Genomic DNA, 21,740 nt, shown 5'->3' with positions numbered 1-21,740 from the left:
GAAATGAGACAGGGAGGACACGAATTGGCGTTAATAATTTGCCCGATTATCAATGTGTTAATTTGCATCTACTTTACAATTATGGGCACATAATATGATAACGATATTTTAGCAGCTTGATGATAAATGTATAACATTAATTATGGTGGGGGGTGGAAAATGGCTATTACACTTGATGCGCTTCAGCTGACTTACCTTAGTATGAATGACGACGTACTCAGAGTTTGGCGGCTTGAAAATACCCAAATCTTGCACCCAGCCGTTGGTAAATTGGATGTGGGCCTCCAGTGACTTGTAATTTCGGAACTGGTTCGCTGTGTAGGCGCTTACTCCACAAACAAGATAGGCGAAGACATCGGGGTAGGACAGTGGCGGTAGGTCGTCTGGGTCTTTACTCCACTGCCGTATTTCGTACGGGTCCAGATTTGCGATGCACTCTATTTTTTTTCAAGTAACGCTGCTTCGCCTCTGGACGCAATCGGTCTCTATACCGCCCGTTTTCTTTTGAGCTGCTTTTAAGCATGATTCTTGTCGTCATCGTTCCAGCAAAGTGAATAGGGCTTTGGATTCGTAGACCCTGAAAATGGCGCTGCGCTCCCATAATGCATTGCGGCGTGACGTCAACTCCAAAGCCCTATTGACGTGCAGGGTCCTCTCATTGAATACTATAGAGCTCCCTTAACGTTGCTTATTGACGACAACAGATTGCCGCGGAAGAGCCTGTTGTCCGTATATTTATATATTTCCGAAATCACATTGTAGTGACGTATACTGAACACAATAAATTATATAATGTAAACAACTACCTGAAAAACAGGTAGAACGATACTTTTGTATCATTTATTGCATTTGTGTAGGGAGAGGTGTATGCTGGGTAATATACACAGCTAGCTACTGGGTGACTTTATTCACCCGCTTCGGCTGTTATCAGTCCATACAATGGGCGTTATTAGCACAAATCAGTCCCATAGATATGGGCCGTCTCCTGCTAGATTGTTCAGAAGGTTGTTATCATCCATGGCTGGAATCCGGTGGATACAGCAGTGTTTACAGGTAAGACCATTTAAACCAGGCATGTCCAAAGTCCGGCCCGCGGGCCAATCACGGCCCGCGGTCAGATTTCATGTGGCCCACAGCTTCAGTCTAATTATGTATAATTTATGGCTCACTTTCTAAGTCTGAATAAATAAATCCTGGCTTTAAATGTGTAATTCCTTTTTTCACCACATGGTGGCTGCACATTTTTTCTGCTACATGCACCTGTGCTGCGAGCCCGCCCTTCTCTGCTCATTTCTGCCATGGCGACTGTACGAAAAAAGAGAAAAGTTGATGGTGAGGGCCGCCGCTTTCAGGAGCGGTGGGAATTGCAGTATTTTTTTACTGAAATTCGAGGCAATTGTGTTTGCCTGATTTGTAAAGAGACTGTTGCCTTGTTTAAGGATTTTAACATTAGGAGACACTACGAGACTAAACATGCTGCAACATATAACAAGCTAACAGGGAGTGAGCGCGCTGAAAAAGTGAAGCAACTCCAAGCTGCTCTGGCTTCGCAACAGCGATTTTTCACTCGGGCCTGTGAGACATGAAAATATCACGAAAGCCAGCTACGAAGTGGCTATGTTAATAGCTAAACATGGCAAACCTTTCACTGAAGGAACGTTTGTCAAAGACTGTGTCATGAAGATGGTGGAGAACATTTGCCCCGAGAAGAAGCAAGAATTTCTGAATGCTTGCTTGGCACGCAACACTGTGGCATGAAGAGTTGAGGATTTATCGTCAGACATTCACAGACAGCTGCGGGACAGAGGAGTGGATTTTGATTATTTCTCATTAGCCTGCGATGAAAGTACCGATGCATCTGACACCGCGCAACTGCTGATTTATTTACGAGGAGTCGATGACAAGATGAACGTGACAGAGGAGCTGCTGGATCTCAAAAGCCTTAAGGGTCAAACCAGAGGAATGGATTTATTCATTTCTGTTTGTGAAGCTGTTGATGATATGAAGCTACCATGGAGTAAAGTTTCTGGGATCATTACTGATGGTGCACCTGCCATGGCTGGTGAGCGAAGCGGATTGTCCACTAGTGATGGGTCGTTCGCGAACGAAATGGCTCTTAGAGCCGGCTCTTTGACGTGAACGACGCGAGCCGGCTCATTATCGCGAGCCGTCACGTGGGGTTTTTTTTTTCTTTCTCTCACCCTCTCTCTCGCACTTTTTTTCCGCTTCACTCTGCACACGAGCCTTGTGCTTTACGCTGGGCAGAGGGGGGAGGGGCGGTAGTTACACTCAGTAGCACAGGAACAGAGCCTGAGGGAGAGAGAGAGAAAGAGAGCCAGGGTCAACAACGTCACATTAGAAAGGTATAGTAATCATCCACAACTATTTTAGGTTGCAGATGATAAAGGATTCAGAAAGTTTATTCATGCGGGCCCATATGACAGAGAATATGCATGTTATTTTTGTTTTCATATTTTAATTTATATTTAATTGTGTTGTGGTTTGCAGTGTCTTGTGTTGTTTCACTTTAAATTTGTAAAAGGAAAAAGCTGAAAATTTAAATAGTTAAAATTTGAAATGTGAATAGTTGATTTTTGTATTATATGATTTATTTATTACATTTTATGTGGAGTGAATAAATAAAAGTATATTTACGGTGGCCCCTACAGACAAAGCACGTAAAAACTTCAAATCACGTACGAACTCAAAAACACGTAAAAACACGTACAAACTCCGAAGCACGTACAAACTCCGAAGCCCGTACAAAAGACAATAGAAGTGCTCCAGGATGCTAGGCGCAGTGTTGAGCTTTTGTTACCTAGTGGCTACACAAGCCAGCAAGTACCAACGACCGGATTTGGTGTGTGGTAGTAACAGGTAAATGAACTTTTTTTTTTTTTAAATTATTTGAATATATATGATTGCCTGTGTATAAATACACAAACAATGCACACATGCTTTCAATTGTGTAATTTAAGTGATCTAGTAGCTCTGCTTTGGAAGTTCAGTTCATGCTAGAAATGTGTTTTGGAGTTTGTACGTGTTTTGTCTCTAGGGGCCACCGCATATATTTATATATAAACATATATAAATAAAACCACTTTTTTTTACATTAGTAATTCCTTTTGTGCATAATTTTATATTATTGTTAATAATAAATTAATTAAAGCAACAAAACAACCTGAAGAGCTGGTTCGGAGCCAAAAGAGCCGGCTCTTTTTGGTGAGCCGAACCGAAAGAGGATCTCTAAAGAGAGCCGGAAATCCCATCACTATTGTCCACACTGATCTGCAATAAAGTCAGCAAAGAAGCAGGTAACGCTGTTAAACTTCACTGTATCATTCATCAGCAGGCTCTCTGTGCCAAACATCTCAAATTTGATGATGTTATGAAACCAGTAGCAAAGACAATCAACTGTATTCACTCTAAAGCTCTGTACCACCGACAGTTTCAGCAGTTTCTGCATGACATCCAGGCTGAATATGGTGACGTAATTTATTACAATGATGTGAGGTGGCTAAGTCGGGGGTCTGCACTACAGCGATTTTTCTCTCTCAGAGAGGAAATCAGACAGTTTTTAGATGAGAAGGGACAACCAATGGAAGAACTGTCTGATCCTGTATGGCTGGCAAATCTGGCTTTTTTGGTTGACATTACGAAGCTTCTGAATGCGCTGAATGTTAATCTTCAAGGAAAAGACGCAGTGGTGAGCCAACTATACGCTCACATCAAGGCCTTTGGAACCAAACTGCAACTTTTCCAAAGACACTTGTCCCTAACAGAGCCCTGTACCGCACACTTCCCAGCTTTGAAAGAGGTTATTGACAGTTTCCCAGAGGACATTAATGTCCAAATGAAGAGGTACGCAACAGCTATCGCGTCTCTTTCTGGAGAATTTAATAAACGCTTTCAGGACTTTGCAGCTATTGAAAAAGACATGCTGCTTTTCTCATCTCCCTTCTCCGTGGACCCTGATGATGCTCCTCCGCAGCTTCAGCTGGAGCTCATTGAGCTGCAGTGTGACGATGAGTGCCGCGGAAAACACCGGCAGTGTTCTCTTGTTGACTTTTATCGGCAGCTAGACAAAGACAGGTTTCCTGAAGTGCGATCTCTTGCTAAGAAAATGCTGAGCTTATTTGGTTCCACATATTTGTGTGAGCAAACATTCTCTGTCATGAACTTAAACAAGAACCGATTGAGATCAAGGATGAGTGACTCCCACTTGCGTGATATTTTACGCATCTCAACCACTGCCCTCAAACCAGACCTAATTGCTTTATTAAAATCTAGATCTCAGTATCACCCCTCTCATTAGTCCAGGGATGCCCAAATTCTGTACTGGAGAGCTGCTTTGCATGTTTTAGTTCTTTCTGGTTTAGCACGGTTGAATCAAATGAAGAGCAGGCCTCCAGGAGTGACATCCCTGCATTACGCATGTGTTCCTGAACAGTAAAAAGCATAAAGCACGCTAATGCAATACACAAAAGGAAACGTATTTTGTTAAACTCTTAAGATTTGGTTTTAACTGTTGATGTTATGCTCTTAATTCATAGTTGAGTGTGTTGTGTACATATTGTGTAAATTTACAAATGTGTTTATTTCTTGCAGCAAGTGAACTTTCAGTTGTGCAATCTTCCAGTAGATGTGAAAAACTTTGGCTTCCTGAAAGGACTTGTAAAGGTCAAAGGGTGAAATTCACTTAAAAAAAAACAACTTTATTGATAACAGAACACTTGTCATTACTTATAACTGTTTAAATGTTCATTAGGCAAAGATATTGCAAACTCATGGGAATTTAGGGTATTCTATACAGTTTGTTCAATGTTGTCTGACTCTCCAGATATAAATGAAAGGCGGACCACCACTAGGGGGGATTGCCCAACTATTGTAGTAGCTATGGGGGTCTCCTAGTGGGTGTGTGTTGTTAGCGGCAGCCATTCCATGCTGCTCGTGTTCCATTCTCCAAAAACACCTTTCTGTTGTAGCAAGCTGGCGCTGGCGATACCAATCCCCGCGCATGTATGCGCGGACGAGTACAGCCGAGGAGACCTGGCATTATAAAGTGTAATGTTGCTGACGGCGAATAAAGGTCTGTTATTGGATTTAACCGACTGGCTTTGGGTTATTCAGCTAACCCCCACACCACACGCTCGCTGGACCTGCTAGCCGCTCCTTCCTCGCCAGACCGCTGTTACAAAGTGGCGCCCGAACATTGTTCTCTGGATCTTCATCGTCATCCGGACCGACAGACGGTGGGCTCGGATATTTTTCCCGTGTTTTTCAACGATCGACACTTCGGCTGAGGTGGCGTGTTTTTTTTTTTCTCTTCGTCTGGCTGTATTTGCCGGGACGATAGAACCCCGTGAAGGAGCCAACTCCCCACGATTTCGACGATATTTGCAGGCACAGAAGAGCGCCGACCCATCGCTTGACACACTTGCCTGCCGAGGGAGAGTACTCCGAGAGTAACTGTACGGTCCGTCGGACCGCCAACTCAGTGCTGTTGGACCGTTATGACATCAGCGGCGCTAAAGCTAAGCTAATGCTGCAGTGACTTTGACACGGTGTTTATTCAGAGGGACGTGTTGTTTTGTGTAAAGCATTGAAGCATCAGTGTGCATGGACGCTCTCGGTCCGACTGATATATGCGCTTAGGTACTGTGTGTGAACGCTCTTTTCACTTCGCCATAACTTTTGTGGGAGCGAGTTGTTTCCACACTTTTAAAATGGCGTCCCACGCAGACACGAGGAGTGAGGAGGATGGCTGCGACCCGGATGCTGAGGCGCCTGGCCTGACAGAGTACATCATCCCTCACTCTACACCTCTTTACCTCAACCTTGAAGTGGTAAACTTGGAAGCTGAGGTCGAGAAGCCACGAGTTTGCTTACAGGCTTCGCTGGAGCTGCAGAAGAGCCTGCTGAAGTGTCTGGATCATGGAGCTACGGGAGAGCCGGGAGAGCGGCCATCTCCCCAACGAACCCCGCCGGTGCCCCGTAATGACCGCTGGTTGGAAGGGTACCTGGTGGACTAACCGTTATCATACGGACAAACTTGAGGTTGACTGAGGGTTGGTTTCATGCAAGATGTATGTGATGTAATTATTCTGTTCGTAAGGGATGATTACTTGTTCTGTTCCACTGAACCCTCGTCACCACAGCCCGTGAGAGGCTTTTGGTTTGGTTTTCTGTTGTACTGATTTAAGCAACGGGATGTGTTGTATTTTTGACTGTTTTTCCCTTGCCTAGGACCATCTCCAGAGGATGAGTAGCCAGTAACACTGCATGTTCTGTATTGTTTGCTTCAATCACTAATTTTGTTTATTGATTGTATTGATTGTATTGACTGTACCGATGCTGTATAACAATTCCTCCACAGCCTGCTTACTACCTAAAGTAGCTATGTATAGTGAAAGGGGGTAGCGGGAGGAGGGTTACCTGGGTCCGGCTGAGGACAGCCTCCTAATTGCCGGGGGGGGGGGGGGGGGGGGGTGATGTAACAACCCTTTTGGGTTATAGCTAGGGCTGGGTATCGTCACTGATTTCTAGAATCGATTCAATTCCGATTCACAAGGTCCCGAATCGATTCGATCCACGATTCGATTTAATTCGATTCGATTCACTTCAATTTGAATCTGGGAAATTTTGACAGTCAGAAATATTATCATTCAGATCAGTACATTTACATATTTTTGTATCTATAAAAAGGAAGCTGACACACGCAAGACTTTATCAAAGGTATCACAGCAGATGCCTTTGTGTCAAAGTAGCTGAGGATAAAACACAGAAAAACATGAAGGTGATTTTCCTGGCCTGGGATTTTATAAAATATTCTGCAGTACATCAAAAACGAAAGAAAACCAATAATCAACACATGAACATTACCTCTGAAGTTACAGCGGTTTTATTAGAGACACGGCTAAGCGTTTTGCATTTTGCATAATTTTAAAAAGTTTAAATTTGTTCAGTATTGAATGGCAGAAATTAGGTTTTCTTTTCAGAAGTATATAAAACGGAAAAAAAAACGTCGGCCGACAGCACTGTAAACAACGGTAGACTTGTGCGTAACAAGCAAGCGAATAATGCAGAAAACAGTACAGAGAGAGGGGGGGGGAGAGAGAGAGAGAGCACGAGCACGCGAGAGAGCTGTGCATCGTGGTCGAAGCAAAACAATAAAAGTAAGAGTGAATACATGACGATGTTTATGTGATGCGTAGTTTGGATCTTCTTTTGCTGCTGGTTCGGTCAATATTGTTTGGAGAGACATCAAACTAACAGCTTTAGAATCCGCGCATAAAGGGCGTGAACACAAAGCGCGGACCCGCCGACAGATCAGAATCAGCGAGCTGTCGGCTTTCAGCCCCGACCGTGAGAAAGGCGACATCTAACTGATTCTGATCCGCGGGTTGCGCTGTGTGTTTACGTCTTTGTGCAGAATCCGTGTTCCTGCTCTCATTTACTGTCTTAGCTGTTTGGTGGTTGTTGAAATTTTGTGAGATTTCACCAGAGATTCTGGCATTTCGGGCAAAATAAATTTATATTAAAAAATCGATTCAGGGTTTTAATGAATCGATTTTACGTTATCCAAGCCAGAATCGATTTTAATCGATAAATCGATTATAAAAACCCACCCCTAGTTATAGCACCACTAGGGGGGGGTTGCCCAACTATTGTAGTAGCTATGGGGGTCTCCTAGTGGGTGTGTGTTGTTAGCGGCAGCCATTCCATGCTGCTCGTGTTCCATTCTCCAAAAACACCTTTCTGTTGTAGCAAGCTGGCACTGGCGATACCAATCCCCGCGCATGTATGCGCGGACGAGTACAGCCGAGGAGACCTGGCATTATAAAGTGTAATGTTGCTGACGGCGAATAAAGGTCTGTTATTGGATTTAACCGACTGGCTTCGGGTTATTCAGCTAACCCCCACACCACACGCTCGCTGGACCTACTAGCCGCTCCTTCCTCCCAGACCGCTGTTACAACAGCATTTATAGAATGACTATTAAAAGTCAGGGAGTGTCAATAATGTTAATGTGGTTATGTTAGTAATACACCGAGTGCTAATATAAAAGCTTTAAGATGCATTTATGGTGCTAGCTTAAAGTTACGGTGTAAACGTTAGCTTATATTGGAGTAAAGCTGTTACTGTTTAAACGATGTTAGAACAGAAATATTAGCTTCTGTCATGACTGATGAAGTTACTAGTTAATAAAGTTTCCAGTAAAGTGTTTAATCGCAGCCACAGATTGACAGCAAATATCTCGATTAGCTTCAGTACATCTATAATAAATATGTGCAAGTTTCAGTGCTGTATGATATGTATACTGACCCAGGGTCAGTGTAAAATACAATCCTAGCTGTGTGAACAAAGCCTGGCTCCTTTAATCCTGCATGACAAACCTCAGGATGCAGGTTATTATTACTCTTTCCTGCTGGCACACCTGTCACACCTGAGAGTCAGCTAGAAACGTACTGTGACGTGGACATCATGCAAAGACTGCCAGACTCTGTAATACTGCAAATGATCAGTGACTCAAGTTAACACTAAACTTTAAACGGTACCTCTGTGTCTCTGTGTGCTGAACATTTAGGATTGAGTCAGGCTGCATTGACTTTATTCATTGGGACTTTAATGTGTTAAAAGCAGGTTGAAGACTGCTCAGAAACATTTGAAGATTGAAATTTAGCATTATGGCTGCTGGTGGTTTGTAAAGCCTCTACTCAGCTGTATTTTTGTTACTAATTTATGTTTGTTGTTGTTTAACACAGATTTCAGAAGAGCAAATATGCCAAATAGTTTAACTAGATTTCATTTGTCAGTGTGGGACTGCTGAGTCACCTGAAGAACTTATTTCATTCATTCTCCACATGACGTTCATTTACAGAAATGTTTCACAGGAACTGATTCCTCCCAAAAGCGTGAACTAGTGTGTTTCCATAGATTACCTCTGTATGAATGTACTTCTTAAATGAAGGCAAGTGTTTGTCCTTTTTTGTTCCTCAGTTACAGTACGTGATATCAAGGGCAGGCGGTCAACACTGGGGGAAGACAAGAAGCAGACGTACTTCCAAGAGGGAGCTGCAGTGAGGACACAGCCAGGTCACTGAGGTCAGAGGTCAGAATCTGAAACAGCTCAGGTTTATATTTTAGGGGTTATAAAAAATCAAAATGTATTTATAAAGAAACCTTTAAATAATAGTCATAATTATGATTATTATAAGAAATATCAAACATTTAAGTGGATTTTCTGTTACACATATTGTGTTAGCCCTGCAATAAACTGGCAGCCTGTCCTGTCTTTGTCCTGTATCAGCTGGGATAGGCTTCATCCTCCCGCAACCCTGAATTGGATACATTGTATTCCAATTATGTAATCTGATCATTTACAAACTCAAGGTATCTAATCAAAATGTAAGTAATAATTATAAAATGGGAAAGCAGAAATAAGTGTGACATAAATGTAAATGTGTTAGCTGACATAGAGGACAGCTACATGCAGTCTGAAAAACCTTTGTTGTCAAGTTTGCAGGTATATCAGCACGAGACATTCTTACATAGAAGAGTCTGTTAAAGTCTCTAACTCAGTGAAGCATTATTGGTCCAGTCTGTTTGGATAAATATAGTAAGTTGATGTATGTCCATTTATTGACACATTTTCTTAAGTGCTTATCCAGTTCAGGATCACAGTGGAGCTGCAGCTGGATATGTTCAGTAAATAAACCTTACAAAAGTTAACAATAAACCAGCATCCCTGTATGTTGTTGTCCACAGGATGAGAAAATCAAACTGGAAGACTGTGGAACATGTTAATAAATGTTTGTGTTTATCCCTGTGTCTTTCACAGGAGGCGCTGGAAGGTTTCCCTAATAGTTCCTGGTGAATCAAAGCAGAACGATAAAGGTTGCTGGATTGCATGATGGCCTTACCCCTGAGCAGTCATCCTGTTAAAGGAGGAACCAGTTAGAAGCTGTTTTCAAAGTAGCTGAGCAGATTTCATCTCAAGTAAGCGATTAACTGTTTGTTCATCTGTTCTGCCACTTAAAGAGCATTTAAGGACGTCTTTTGAGTGTCCAGTTTAATAAATTCTACTGGCTCTCATGGTCATTTGTGATTATAGACATATTTTTCATGTTCATCCAGCTATTTAGTAAATTCTATCTATTTAGTAATATCTGTCAGCTATAAAATATAATATAAATATAAAAATATCTAAATATCTCCTGCCCTTTATATTTTAATGATGTAAGTCTGTTATTGTGTTACATTAGCATTCCTCACATATCAATGAGATGCTGTACAGTACAATCCTACTGATGCAGCAGAGGGATAACGACGGCTATTCAACATCGTTACACGACACATTCGAGCTGCATGACGCAGACAAAGTGACTAAATCATCTTTTTTGTGGTTTATTGTCTTCAAACCAGCAGACAAAGCTGATGGCAGAAGATGTCGGAGAAGAACTTCAGGCCGTGTACTGAAAAGGTATTTTTTTCTTGTTATCAAAAGACATTTGGAGTGACGGCTTCTACAACTGGTTGTGCTAAAGTAAAGCTTACAGTCTAAGAAATCACAGTGTTGATATTCAGCACAAAGAAAAGCTCACTTGTTTGAATTTATTTACAATCATAGTTTTATAAATTCTGACTGTAAACATCTTTTACAGCTTTGATATTGTTTGACACTAGATATCAGGTTTAATTTAAAGGTTTCTGTGTCCCAATGAGCCATTTACACTGACCAGTGTTTCACTTTAACTGTAACACATTCATTATTTTGATTCAACAAAGAAATAACTGAATGTAAAAAATGGCAGCCCTCAGGCCAGGTTTAATTGATAGAGATATATGCATGCATTATGAAATTTATGTATCCCAGATAATTGTTATTCATCTAGTCATGGCATACCCACCCCTTCCTCCCAAGTTAACTGCAACCCAAAAGAACTAGTGGGGCTATTTACACACTCACAACCAGTGTGGGGTAAAAAGAGCCACCAAAAAGCTGTCAGCCACAGATGTGCTAGAAGAGTTAGAAACTCTACTTATGGAGAAACTTTCTAAGTCTAACAGGGGACAGGTACTCCTGCTCATGATAACATGATATAACCCCACATACAGCCCAGCCATAAAATGAACCAAGTCATTTAGTTAAAGACAGCATGGGACCAAATGCATGTAACCAGCCTGCACCAACCTGCCATTTCTTCCTCCTGAATTAAATGAATGAATGGATGAAAGTTAAATGACTACAAACCATTAAGACAGGAACAATCATTCAATGCAGTGTCTCAGGTGGCTTAGCCTGTTACAACTGTTGATACAAGCTAAATACGGTTAACATACAGTGTCAGGGAATTCCAGTGTGGGAACTACTGGAATTCCCACACTGGAATTCCCTGACACTGTATGTTAACTTGTTAGCTTGTATCAACAGTTGTAACAGGCTAAGCCACCTGAGACACTGCATTGAATGATTGTTCCTGTCTTAATGGTTTCAGCTGACTGGTTTCAGCTCAGATGTTCTGCTTTTTCCTTTCAGTAGATCAAATCAGCTCGTGCTCCTTCTGCTTCCAATTTAATGGCAAGAAGAAGAAGAAGAATGCTTCAGCGAAGTGGCGTTCATTGTCTCAGTGAACAGTCATGGTCACACACTGCATGTGGTTTTAAAAGCAACATGTCTGTTCACTACAATGATCGAGATGTGTAATATTAGCGCAGCTATGGTTTGTTCTTGAACATCAGTTCTGTTTTCTACTTTGATCACTTAGACCAAAAAAGTGTTGTTTTCAGATTCTGTCTTTTAAATCTATAAAGCACCTGCTCATTTTTATTACAATTAGTTTCACATAAATGTTAGTTTTTCCTTTATGATCTTTTAATGATTACACTACACTGTACATGTCTACATTAGAGACATTTCTGTTACCTGTTTCTGTTGACTCAGAGTTGTGAAATGTTCTTTTATTTGATACACAATATGAAGTTCATAATTTTCTTACAAATAAAACTAATGACAAACATGAACAGCTGTGCTTATTTCTGAGACATGAGTTTTTGAATGTGTTCATATTTAGACAGTGTGCATCTGTATGCTGAAACTGTAATGGTGAACCTGAGGTGATGGTCAACAGAAGGCAAATATATATCAATATAAAACAATATTGAAGTAATGTCTTTACCCTCTGCAGCGTGTGGACGCTGTGCACACAATCACCTTATTTACTGTAGTAAACATGCACCGCTAGCTCGCGTGACTGACTGTCTCCATAGTTACATCGTATATTATTAGCTATGTAACCACCTTCCAAAGATACTGCCATAGCTCTCTGCAACTGTAACACTTTCACACTTTGCAAATCATTTCACGTTTTTGATAGTTATGAAGACAGAATATGTTTTTAAGGTCATGTTAGGCGGTTGCTATGGTGGTTGCTGTGGACTAGGGTGGACCGCGCGTCCGATTCCTGTTATTAGCTGTCCGCCGTAGGAAGGCTGCGTTCCATTTACAAGTAGTGACAGTCTGCTGTAACTCGAACTCAAACCCCGCTTTGTTCTTTAATTATAGGCCTTTTATAGCCATTCATGACACACACACACATAAAGCACTTTGCCTCACCATGAGAATGCAACTTTACCTAACCTAACCTTTAAAGTATCTGATATAGGATAGAAAAATGAAGCAACCAGAGATTTAATGATGAAGACTCTGGGTTCTGTAGTTCACGTTTTACAGTCCTGAATGACTCTTTGCATACAATTTATTGAAGAGGACTTTAGAATGCACTTTACATTTAGACTGTTGCTGTTTAATTTTTTACATTGTTGCCGTGTTATGTCATGAATAAGGTTCACCTGCTGGGGGTTTGATGGATCAGCTGGACAATACAGTCAAAGACAGACTTCATTCATCATATGCAAGAATCCTAGTTGGATTTTTGTTGTCACTCATGTTTTTGAACCAAATATTGAAAACAATTGTGACAGACTGGATACCTGGCCAGGTGTACATTACCTTGTAGTCAAGCATCCCAGGACAGAGCCCTGCCCCACAATGAGCCTGGGTGGATACGTGGTTATAATATAAAAGGACTGATACTGAATATGAATATTTCATGAAAATTGAATTATAATACAAATTAGTAATAAGGGTTTCTCTGTGCCCTTATCTACCCCATACTCAAAGAGCTGCGGGCAGAGAGGGTGACAGGAGAGGATGGCACTGAAGAGAAGATGCTCGGTTTCTGGAGTCTCCTGGTCCTGTCAGTATTAATAGGATGCATCTGCTGTGTCTTCTCGTGGATGCTCACCTACCTTGACTCGTTCCAGCCTGGTATGGATTTCCCAACACTGCGGACAGTGGCCCACGTCAGAGACGTTTAATATTGATTACATATGTCTGAATTGCTAACCCTAACCCTAACCCTATCTCAACAGACCACAATGCCCTGGGCTGTCAGTATTATTACATGCTGTGAACATAAGTAGCTTTGATCAGTTTATGTTGTAAAAGAGAAGGAATATTGAAAAAAAGATCAACATTGTGATATTATTTTTTCCAAACTGACCAGAAACATGCTTGTCATACTCTCACAGCAAAGGATCAGACTCACTGTGCATGACGGCTCAGGCCAATGTTTGTTAGATTGTCAGTTGTTTAGTGCTTCTGTACAGTTAGGGTCACCGTCTCTATTTCAGAATAATTAATATGCGGAAAACACTACAAGTTGATTGTCTTCCAATATTCTAACATAATTAAAAAACTTTAAGTTTGTAAGTACATATTGGTTTTTTTTGTTTGTTTTTTTTCTTTTTTTTGCCTGTCCCATTTGGTTCTTTAGCCGTCAGAATTGTTGTCTGAAGACCAACAAGGATACCAAATGGATTTATTTTGCCAAATGGATCATCATGGCATTGCCGTATTGGTCCATTTGATCGACCTTTGTTTTTATTATTTATTTTATTTTATTTTCAGTTGTTACAGACGGGACAGACATGAGTGAGGGATAGGAAAGGGAGAAAGAAAGAGGAAGGAAAAGAAAAACAGAAGGGGAGAGGGACAGTGAGAAAGGGGGGAAAAAAATATCTCCGGGATCACCTGTTGAGAGAAAAAGAATAGAAAACAAGCAAAAAAAACAAAACAAAGCAACATACTAAACAACACCATCGCATTAATCTAGCTAAGTGTAAACAGCAGTAAATACTAAATATTGAATGTTGTTGTGCAGCACGCAGGACAGACAGCGCACAATGTGCTTTGAAGTAGCAGCCAAGAAAGGTGTGATTTAAGTCTACGAACAGTGAACACCCGTGTGCACACCTGTGTGGATCGGCGCGCTTGTATTCAAATGGTTTCCCCATGTAATGGTCTGCAAGAGGATGTAGAGAGTCATAGTCCTGTCCCCCAGGGCATGAAGCAGGCATGGAGGAGATCCAGGCCCCAGACATCCAGAGGACCCAGAGTGCAAGAGCCCAAGGAGGACCACCGGAGGGGCATCCGTGCCACCTTCATGGGAAGGGCTGAGGATCCCCAGACGAGGGGTCACCCAGTAGCCACCGGGCAGAAGCTAGAGGGGGCTGCACCGGCGTGCCTGCCGGCAGCCAGCTGTGCCAGAGTAAACCGAGCTGCAGGCACAGAGGCCGGAGGCCCGAGGGCCCTCCGCACCCCGGAAGAGGCCTGACCGAGCAACAGGCGCCAGGCCCCGCCAAGTAGCCACCAGGAGTGAGCTGGTACATACCTGAGCGCCCAGCCCCGGACACCAAGAACCAACAATGCACCGACCCCTGAGGGCATCAGTCACCGGCAGGGAGTGTGGTGAGGGGAGATAGGCCTCCACACTTGGAGGGCCTGGGAGTTCCCAGAGAGGTGGAGTCTAAGACCCGACCTGACATATAGACACAGACAAACAGGCACACACAGACACAGACATGCATTCCCACCCTCATGCACACATACACAAATACTCAGCACTTACCCAACGTAGGAATAAACGTAAATGGACATGTACACACAATCACACTCCCCAAACATACTCTATACCTCGGGTCCAGGTATCCTCGCCCCCAGAGGGGGAAACGGCACCCAGACCCAAGAGATGTTACCCTTCCCTCCGGGGTGGAGGCAAGCAGACCGCCCCAGGCTCCGCAGCATCAGGGAGGCCAATTGGACAGCCAGCATCTCTTCCCAGCCCCCCCGCCCCGATGGCTAGTAGAGAACGGGGGTGTGTTAAGACCCCATACCTCCCTCCTCCCGCTCAAGTGTAGTGTTGCTGCGTGTTGCTCTAAAGTGCATTTAAAACAAGGGAGAGCATGGTGCTGCTGCCAGAGAGCAGCAGGTGTTAACACGGCCCCTCCCGAGAACCCTCAATGTCTACATGGATTTAAAATTGAGAGGTGGGCACCGGCGCCAGAGGTAGGTTTGAATACACAGACCGTCTACTGGACGCCGTTAACGTGCCCACCCTCAAGGCCCTATATATATGTGTGTGTGTTATGAGAGTGTAAGTAATGTGGATGTCTAAGTTGTGAGATAAAATTGAGGCACAGGTGGCCAGAAGAGGATGGGGGGGGGGGGGAGGGAGGGAATGTCTCCCCTGCACCCTGGTGACACACCCGCACCCCAAGGCCCTACCTGTGTGGGTGGGTGTGGTGGAGCGGGAAGAGGGAGGTAGCCAGGGATGGGGAGGAAAAGAAGGGAGGGGAGGATGCCCCTTCCTAGGGCCAGCTCCCCCGCTGACCCCAGTAGGCACGCCCGTCCTCTGGTATCCACCAAGGCAAGGGAGCCCAGGCCCATCCAGACCGGGGCCTACGGCAGCAGCACCGCCAAGCCCCACAGGACCCGGGGCAGCCCACCCTACCCCACCGCAGAGGAAACTGTACCCACCCCAACATTCAATCATCTCCCAGACTACACAAGACAACAGACACCCAGGTTAAGTTTATTCTCCACCTCTCCTATGTCTCTCCCCCATCTGCAGAGTGGACTCCTGCAAGGATGGAACAACCTCCCTGCCAGTTGAAGAGCCCCCCGGTTAGGCCGATGCACAAGAGGCCCCCTGAGCCAGGGCTGAGCCCCCGTGCACCCACCCGCCCACAACCTCGGCGACACACCGAAGAGTCCTAATGCCAATATGATTCTTCATAACTCCTGCTTTGAAATACTGAACTTTAAAATTTACCTGATGAAAGATAATTTACAGTGGCAGTCTGTCAGGATAATTCTGACTATAAGATCACTGTATTAATCTGAATCCTTCTGAAATGTGCTGTGAATGAATGCTGATGCAACTCACTGTGGGAAAACTGTTAATAAAATGAATCTGTGACACATGCAGCACATTCACAGAGGAAGAGAACACAAAGGGAGGGCACGCAGAGGCTGTGTTAAAGTCAGAAATCCAAATCTTTAGTCAAAAACAGGCGGCAGTTACAAACAGGAAGACAAGCAGTCCATCAAACAGTCTACAGGGTCAAACATACAGAGAATTCAAACAGCAGTAAAAAATAACTGGACACTGAAAAACTTAAAGCAATGTGTGATGCAATAAAAGGAAGCAGCACAGTATATTCACTGAATTATCATCAATTACACAAGAGAAAAAGAGAAAAGGAGAAAAACTATGATTTCTAAGAAAATAAACCTTGATGGAAACATACAGAATGTAAACTGTGTGAGTTTGGTGAACTTTGTTAGTAAAAAATGAGGTAAAAACCAAAAACAGACAAAACACAGAAAGAGGCTCTCAGTATTCATTAATAATTAGAAAGCATCTAAACATTCTGGTCGTGGATTTTTACAGTCTTAGTTCCGCTCGCTGTCATCATTATAATCATCATAATCAATGGGTCCTGAGGTGGGCGGGACTGTCTCTGGTGATGTCACCATGAAGGAACAGCATCTGGTATGTGTTGCTGAAACATCCCAGTACACTGGTGTAGTTTCCTCTCCAGCTGTTTGACATTTGACACTTCAACATTAAGGGGAAGAAGAAGAAACAGTGTTAGGTCAGGTGACCACATGGTTTCTAAAGTAACTGACAGGAAGTAACCAGGCCGTTAGAAATGGATGGCATGTGTTTAGAGTTACTGGAGTTGGGTAACTCTACTTACCAAAAGCAGAAGCACACAGATGACAGATCAGATGCTGAATGTTGCAGGAACATGCTCATGTGTGGTGATCATTCAATGCTGCTCCGGCAGGTTAGACAGTCCAAGACTGATATGCTGCCCATCTGAGAGTTTGAAAACACACGCAAAGATTTATTTTGTATTACAGTCAAAGTTGGATGTTCATTTTTGTCCTTTAAAAATGTTTGTGTATTTGAAAGCACTAACATTTAAGGATGACTTGGATTGTCTCCTTTAAAGGGGAGACAAGTGTATCCACTGATCTACGTCACTTAAACTGGATGATGACTCCTCTCCCCCTCACTCAGAAACACTCCTAATATAACCAAGCAAATAAATAATATTGAACATTTACTTACATCATTACAAAAACATCAAAAACATCTCCCTTTGATTCTATTTCTCCATTCCTGCTGAACATCAGGCAACAAATATCTCAATAAATCACAGTAAAGCACATATTTTCTCTGCTTTGTCTAACCTCTGCAGAGCCCCTCTGTCAAGAAAAACATATCTGTAAGCATAAAACAAATATACATTTCATAACACATCACTGGACAAACCTCGGTCAGTTGATTTCCTCTGTGCAGTGCAGACGAGCATCAGTCAGCAAGTCAAGGTGGTGAGATGGACTGGTGTCCTTTGTGACTCTGCTGGTTCTTCTGAGGAAACACTACCGTCTCTCCACACCGTCACCATCTGTGAGCACAAACTGCCGCTCTGCCAGCATGTAGGAAATCACATATCACACACACAGGGGTGAAGAAACATTAGAGCTCAACTTTGGATACTTTAGATCTAAACAGATCAAACTAGCTCTTAGTTTCAACAATCAGTGAACAGACAAACAATGATACCATACTGATTCTGTATGAATACAATATGGTATTTTCAATACAGGTGTCAAATTAATTTATTAAAACTAATACAGATATATGTATATATTTTTTTTTTGATAAATTAGTTTGCTAAATTATAAGAATATATATATTTTTTCATTTAACAATTGCAACTGAAAGAAATTAAGTATTGAACAAAAATATATTGTCACATTCTGAGCATGCTCAGCATGCTGGCAGACTTGAAGTTGCTACAGATTTTAAGAAGTGATAATTATAGGGAAGAAACTTCTCTTTTTCATCCGTTTAATCAAACATTTGATGCCTCAGATGTCTCAGTCCTATAGCGTTCTGCAACTACAACTAACCTGAAGCTTGGATTTGGCTGCAGGTGCCCCTGTACATCCTTCTCAACATGTGGGTACCATTTAATCACACTTTTTCCTGAGCTTTGCTTCATCACAAGACCAAAGGTGGCATCCCGTGTCACCGTCATATCATCATCCAGAAGAAACATTTGAAGAAACATCATGGAGAAGAAACATTTACGCGCCTCCTGGTTTTGTTTTCTGATCCTGCAAAAAGACTGAGGACAACAAAGCCCAGAGAACACGAGATACACAACATCCAAATTCAGACTCAACAGCCTCCATAAATGAAGAGCACCAGGTTGGTTCATTTATAGTAGATATAAGCATACTTCACATTATTGGGTATGAATAATAATCAAGAGACAAACTTTAAAGATGCAGAGCATGATGTCCCATCATCAGACTGTAAACAAACATCCACCAGACTCCTATCAGTAGAGTGTATTAACCTGTGGTATAAGCAGCAGTCACTGAAATATTACTGTTTCCATCCATCCATCCATCCATCTTCATCCGCTTTATCCGAGGCCGGGTCGCGGGGGCAGCTGCCTAAGCAAAGAGGCCCAGACCTCCCTCTCCCCAGCCACCTCCTCCAGCTTATCCGGGGGAACACCAAGGCGTTCCCAGGCCAGCCGAGAGATATAATCTCTCCAGCGTGTCCTGGGTCTGCCCCGGGGCCTCCTCCCGGTGGGACATGCCTGGAACACCTCACCCAGGAGGCGCCCAGGGGGCATCCTTGTCAGATGCCCAAACCACCTCAGCTGGCTCCTTTCAATGTGGAGCAGCAGCGGCTCTACTCTGAGCCCCTCCTGGATGGCCGAACTTCTCACCCTATCTCTAAGGGAGAGGCCAGCCACCCTTCGGAGGAAGCTCATTTCTGCCGCTTGTATCCGCGATCTCGTTCTTTCGGTCACTACCCACAGCTCGTGGCCATAGGTGAGGGTAGGGACGTAGATCGACCGGTAAATTGAGAGCTTCGCTTTTACACTCAGCTCCCTCTTCACCACGACGGACCGGTGCAGCGTCTGCATTACTGCAGCTGCAGCCCCAATCCATCTGTCGATCTCCGGCTCCCTTCTCCCATCACTCGCGAACAAGACCCCGAGATACTTGAACTCCTCCACTTGGGGCAGGAACTCATCCCCGACCCGGAGTGGGCACTCCACCCTTTGCCGGTTGAGAACCATGGCCTCAGATTTGGAGGTGCTGATCCTCATTCCTGCTGCTTCACACTCGGCTGCGAACCGCTCCAGTGCGAGCTGGAGGCCCTCACCCGATGAAGCCAACAGAACCACATCATCCGCAAAAATCAGAGATGAGATTCTGAGGCCATCAAAGCGAAAGCCCTCCGCCACTTGGCTGCGCCTAGAAATCCTGTCCATAAAAATTATGAACAGAACCGGTGACAAAGGGCAGCCCTGGCGGAGCCCATCACCCACCGGGAACGAGTCCGACTTATTGCCGGCAATGTGAACCAAGCTCTTGCAACGGTTGTATAGGGATCGAATGGCCCGTAGCAATGGGCCAGACACCCCATACTCCCGCAACACCTCCCACAGGACACCCCGAGGGACACGGTCGAATGCCTTCTCCAAGTCCACAAAACACATGTAGACTGGTTGGGCAAACTCCCATGCACCCTCAAGTATCCTCGAGAGGATGAAGAGCTGGTCCAGTGTTCCGCGACCAGGACGAAAACCGCATTGTTCCTCCTGTATCCGAGGTTCGACTAGCGGACGAACTCTCCTTTCCAGCACCCTGGCATAGACTTTCCCGGGAAGGCTGAGGAGTGTGATCCCCCTTTAGTTGGAACACACCCTCCGGTCCCCCTTCTTAAAGATGGGGACCACCACCCCGGTCTGCCAGTCCAGGGGTACTGCCCCTGATCTCCACGCAACATTGCAGAGGCGTGTCAACCAAGACAGCCCTACAACGTCCAGAGCCTTCAGGAACTCGGGGCAGACCTCATCAACACCAGGGGCTCTGCCACCAAGGAGTTGTTTAACTGCCTCAGTGACCTCGCCCCCAGAAATTGGCGGGTCATTCCCCTCATCCCCAGACTCTGCTTCCTCCTCGGAAGACGCGTCAGTGGGATTAAGGAGGTCCTCGAAGTATTCCTTCCACCGCCCGACAATTTTCTCAGTCGACGTCAGCAGCGCTCCGCCAGCACTATACACAGTGCAGGTAGAGCACCGCTTTCCCCTCCTGAGACGCCTGACGGTTTGCCAGAATCTCTTCGAGGCAGTCTGAAAGTCTTTTTCCATGGCCTCTCCGAACTCCTCCCACACCCGAGTTTTTGCTTCAGCCACTGCCCGAGCCGCATTCCGCTTGGCCTGTCGAAACCTGTCGGCTGCCTCCGGAGTCCCACAGGCTAACCAAGCCCGATAGGACTCCTTCTTCAGCCTGGTGGCTCCCTTCACCTCTGGTGTCCACCATTTGGTTCGGGGATTACCACCACGGCAGGCACCAACCACCTTGCGGCCGCAGCTCAATGCAGCAGCTTCGGCAATGGCGACGCTGAACATGGTCCATTCGGACTCAATGTCCCCCGCCTCCCTCGGAATGCTGTTGAAGCTCTGCCGGAGGTGTGCGTTGAAGATCTCGCGGACTGGGGCCTCTGCTAGTCGTTCCCAGCACACCCTCACTACGCGTTTAGGTGCACCAGGTCTGTCCAGGGTCCTCCCCCGCCACCTGATCCAACTCACCACCAGGTGGTGATCAGTTGACAGCTCAGCCCCTGTCTTTACCCGAGTGTCCAGAACATATGGTCGCAGGTCTGGTGATATGATTACAAAATCGATCATCGACCTACGGCCTAGAGCGTCCTGGTGCCACGTGTACTTATGGACACTCTTATGTTCGAACAAGGTGTTCGTTATGGCCAAACTGTGATTAGCACAGAAGTCCAATAACAAAGCACCGCTCGGGTTCAGATCAGGGAGGCCGTTCCTCCCAATCACGCCCCTCCAGGTCTTGCTGTCGTTACCCACGTGAGCATTGAAGTCTCCCAGCAGGACAACAGAGTCTCCAGGTGGAGCACCTTCCAGCACCCCCCCCCCCCCTCCCCAGGGACTCTAAGAAGGCTGGGTACTCTGAACTGCCACTCGGGGCATAAATGCAGATGACAGTCAGGACCCGTTCCCCGACCCTAAGGCGCAGGGAACAAACCCTCTCGTCCACCGGGAAAAACCCCAACGTACCGGCAGCAAGCCGAGGGGATATTAGAATACCCACCCCAGCCCGCCGCCTCTCACCAGGGGCAACTCCAGACTGAGACAGAGTCCAGCCCCTCTCCAGGAGACTGGTTCCAGAGCCCAAGCCATGCGTAGAGCTGAGCCCGACTATATCTAGCCGGTACCTCTCAACCTCACACACTAACTCAGGCTCCTTCCCCACCAGAGAGGTG

The 21,740-nt window shown here is 44.7% G+C and overlaps 1 protein-coding gene and 1 long non-coding RNA gene across 3 annotated transcripts; one reads left to right on the top strand and one right to left on the bottom strand.

Annotated features, from left to right (window-relative positions):
• The first annotated feature begins 1,018 nt into the window (after window positions 1-1,018).
• On the top strand, window positions 1,019-14,207 carry LOC146502318 (uncharacterized). 2 transcript variants are annotated; one of them, XR_014869496.1, is made up of 5 exons: window positions 1,019-1,053; window positions 9,001-9,112; window positions 9,842-9,999; window positions 10,426-10,483; window positions 11,540-14,207. It is a non-coding gene; the product is annotated as an uncharacterized LOC146502318 (long non-coding RNA). The 2 variants fall into 2 exon arrangements; XR_014869495.1 differs by lacking the exon at window positions 11,540-14,207 and having other exon boundaries at window positions 10,426-11,081.
• A 2,076-nt stretch (window positions 14,208-16,283) lies between these two features.
• Window positions 16,284-21,395, bottom strand: LOC146502317 (uncharacterized). The gene is made up of 5 exons (XM_085134336.1): window positions 18,332-21,395; window positions 17,688-17,844; window positions 17,332-17,440; window positions 17,107-17,228; window positions 16,284-16,964 (listed from the first exon to the last, which is right to left on the bottom strand). The coding sequence occupies exon 1, from the start codon at window positions 21,136-21,138 to the stop codon at window positions 20,137-20,139; it is 1,002 nt and encodes a 333-aa protein (XP_084990462.1). The 5' UTR covers window positions 21,139-21,395; the 3' UTR covers window positions 16,284-16,964; window positions 17,107-17,228; window positions 17,332-17,440; window positions 17,688-17,844; window positions 18,332-20,136.
• Between the last annotated feature and the right edge of the window lie 345 nt (window positions 21,396-21,740).

Source organism: Neolamprologus multifasciatus, chromosome 15, assembly GCF_963576455.1.
Source record: "Neolamprologus multifasciatus chromosome 15, fNeoMul1.2, whole genome shotgun sequence".
Taxonomy (NCBI): Eukaryota; Metazoa; Chordata; class Actinopteri; order Cichliformes; family Cichlidae; genus Neolamprologus; species Neolamprologus multifasciatus.
This window is presented reverse-complemented; position numbering and strand designations above follow the sequence as displayed.